The sequence below is a fragment of the Frankliniella occidentalis genome, unplaced genomic scaffold, assembly GCF_000697945.3.
Source record: "Frankliniella occidentalis isolate FOCC.00 unplaced genomic scaffold, Focc_3.1 Scaffold45, whole genome shotgun sequence".
Classification (NCBI taxonomy): Eukaryota; Metazoa; Arthropoda; class Insecta; order Thysanoptera; family Thripidae; genus Frankliniella; species Frankliniella occidentalis.
The window spans coordinates 1285612-1287056 of NW_026267175.1; the positions used below are offsets into that span (position 1 = coordinate 1285612).

The 1445-nt window shown below is 57.0% G+C and overlaps 1 protein-coding gene across 3 annotated transcripts in view; it reads right to left on the bottom strand.

Annotated features, from left to right (window-relative positions):
• The window catches only part of LOC113208301 (trichohyalin-like), a 67550-nt gene that overhangs the window by 51771 nt on the left and 14334 nt on the right, over positions 1–1445 (bottom strand). For all 3 annotated transcript variants that reach the window (XM_052267022.1, XM_026425246.2, XM_052267021.1), the window contains exon 2: positions 1209–1380. In XM_052267022.1, the coding sequence (XP_052122982.1) occupies positions 1209–1374 (166 nt within the window). In that variant the 5' untranslated portion in view covers positions 1375–1380. The remainder of the gene's footprint in view (positions 1–1208; positions 1381–1445) is intronic.

Here is a 1445-nt window from a genome sequence, read left to right on the forward strand (position 1 = left end):
TTTAGCGCTGCGGCCAAAATCTTGTCCAAGTTATAAAGTGAGAGTCGCCGACTGGCCGTAAACAATGCGAGTCGGAAAAGAATATGAAAAAGAAAAGTGCACGACAAAAAATTATAAGTTTTCATTGGTTTCCTGTAGAAATAGTTCGTGGTCATGAAATGACATGCACAGTTTGTTGAGCACGCTCAAATTTCAAGACACACTACAAAACCCAAGTGTGTGAATGTCGTACACTTGTAGGTGTATAAACGCCACGGAGAACGCTACGACGCTATGCGTACACATAAGGGTACAAGTGTGTGAAATTTCAAAGGGAAATTCACACCTTTACTCCCGTAAGTGTACGAACGGGCATACACACACCTACAAGTGCGTGCAACAGGCACACTTCACACACTTGCGTTTCCAGTTTAAGTTTTCGCATGCTTCAGAAAAACGTTATTTTCACCGGAAATGGAAAAACGCAACCACACAAAGCGCAAAATGCACAATTATTGCGGCGACATTCAACTCGAGCTAGGCTTTTCCAAGTGTGCCACGCGACAGCTCCCGGGCCGGCCGGCTGCAGCCGCTGCTGCAGCAGGTTTGCTGTGAAAGCGGCGCCATGTTCCATATTCCAGCTGAAGGTTACGCCGCACGCACGTTTGAGGTTATGTTCGTACAGCTGCGCGGCAACAGCCAAGCCAAGCCAGCCCTTCGCGTCCAGGATACGCCGGCGGGCGGGGCCGAGCCTCAGGCCAAGGCTATGCGTGGCTAGAGTCGCAGCGCAAACGAGATCGACAGACGCCTCCGAGACAAAAGGCAGCACCGCACTTGATTGAATCCCCGGCCGACATGCGGGCTCGCGGGGCTCCGCGCGGGCCTAAACAGAGGCGTCCGACCTCAAGTCCAAGAGAGAGAGAGACCGACGTGAGAGTGAGAGAGACTCGCGGGTCCAGTAAGCTCCACGAGCTCCAGGAGGAGGATAGCGGGCTCCGTCTCGCTCGCCCTTGGGGTAAGGTCCCCCAAAAGAGGACGACTCATTGACTCATTGGATCTGCCCTGGTCTACCAAGAAAATATATGATATGAACCCCATTTACCAACGTGGAGTTAAGTTGACCGTCGGCAGACCAGAAGGTGACGCCCGCGAGCAAGGTGTTTTCAGGGGCCGGCGTCACCTTCACCTGGTGGACACACTAGTGTGAGGCTCCTCGTCGTGCTGCTCACCTTTGAGGTCCGGGTCGCGGGTGGCCCAGGCCGCGGGCGGCATGCCCAGCGGCGCGGGCGGTGGCCGCGGGGCGGCCGGGGGGCCGCGGCCGCTCTGCCGCAGGGGGGACACGCGCAGGAGGCGCGGGGCGGGGCCCCCCTCCGAGTCGCGCCGGAAGAGCACCATGTCGGGCTGGAACACACAGAGAGACACATCATCAGCCACGTCCATCCATCGAGCTAGCCGCCCGTCCGTCC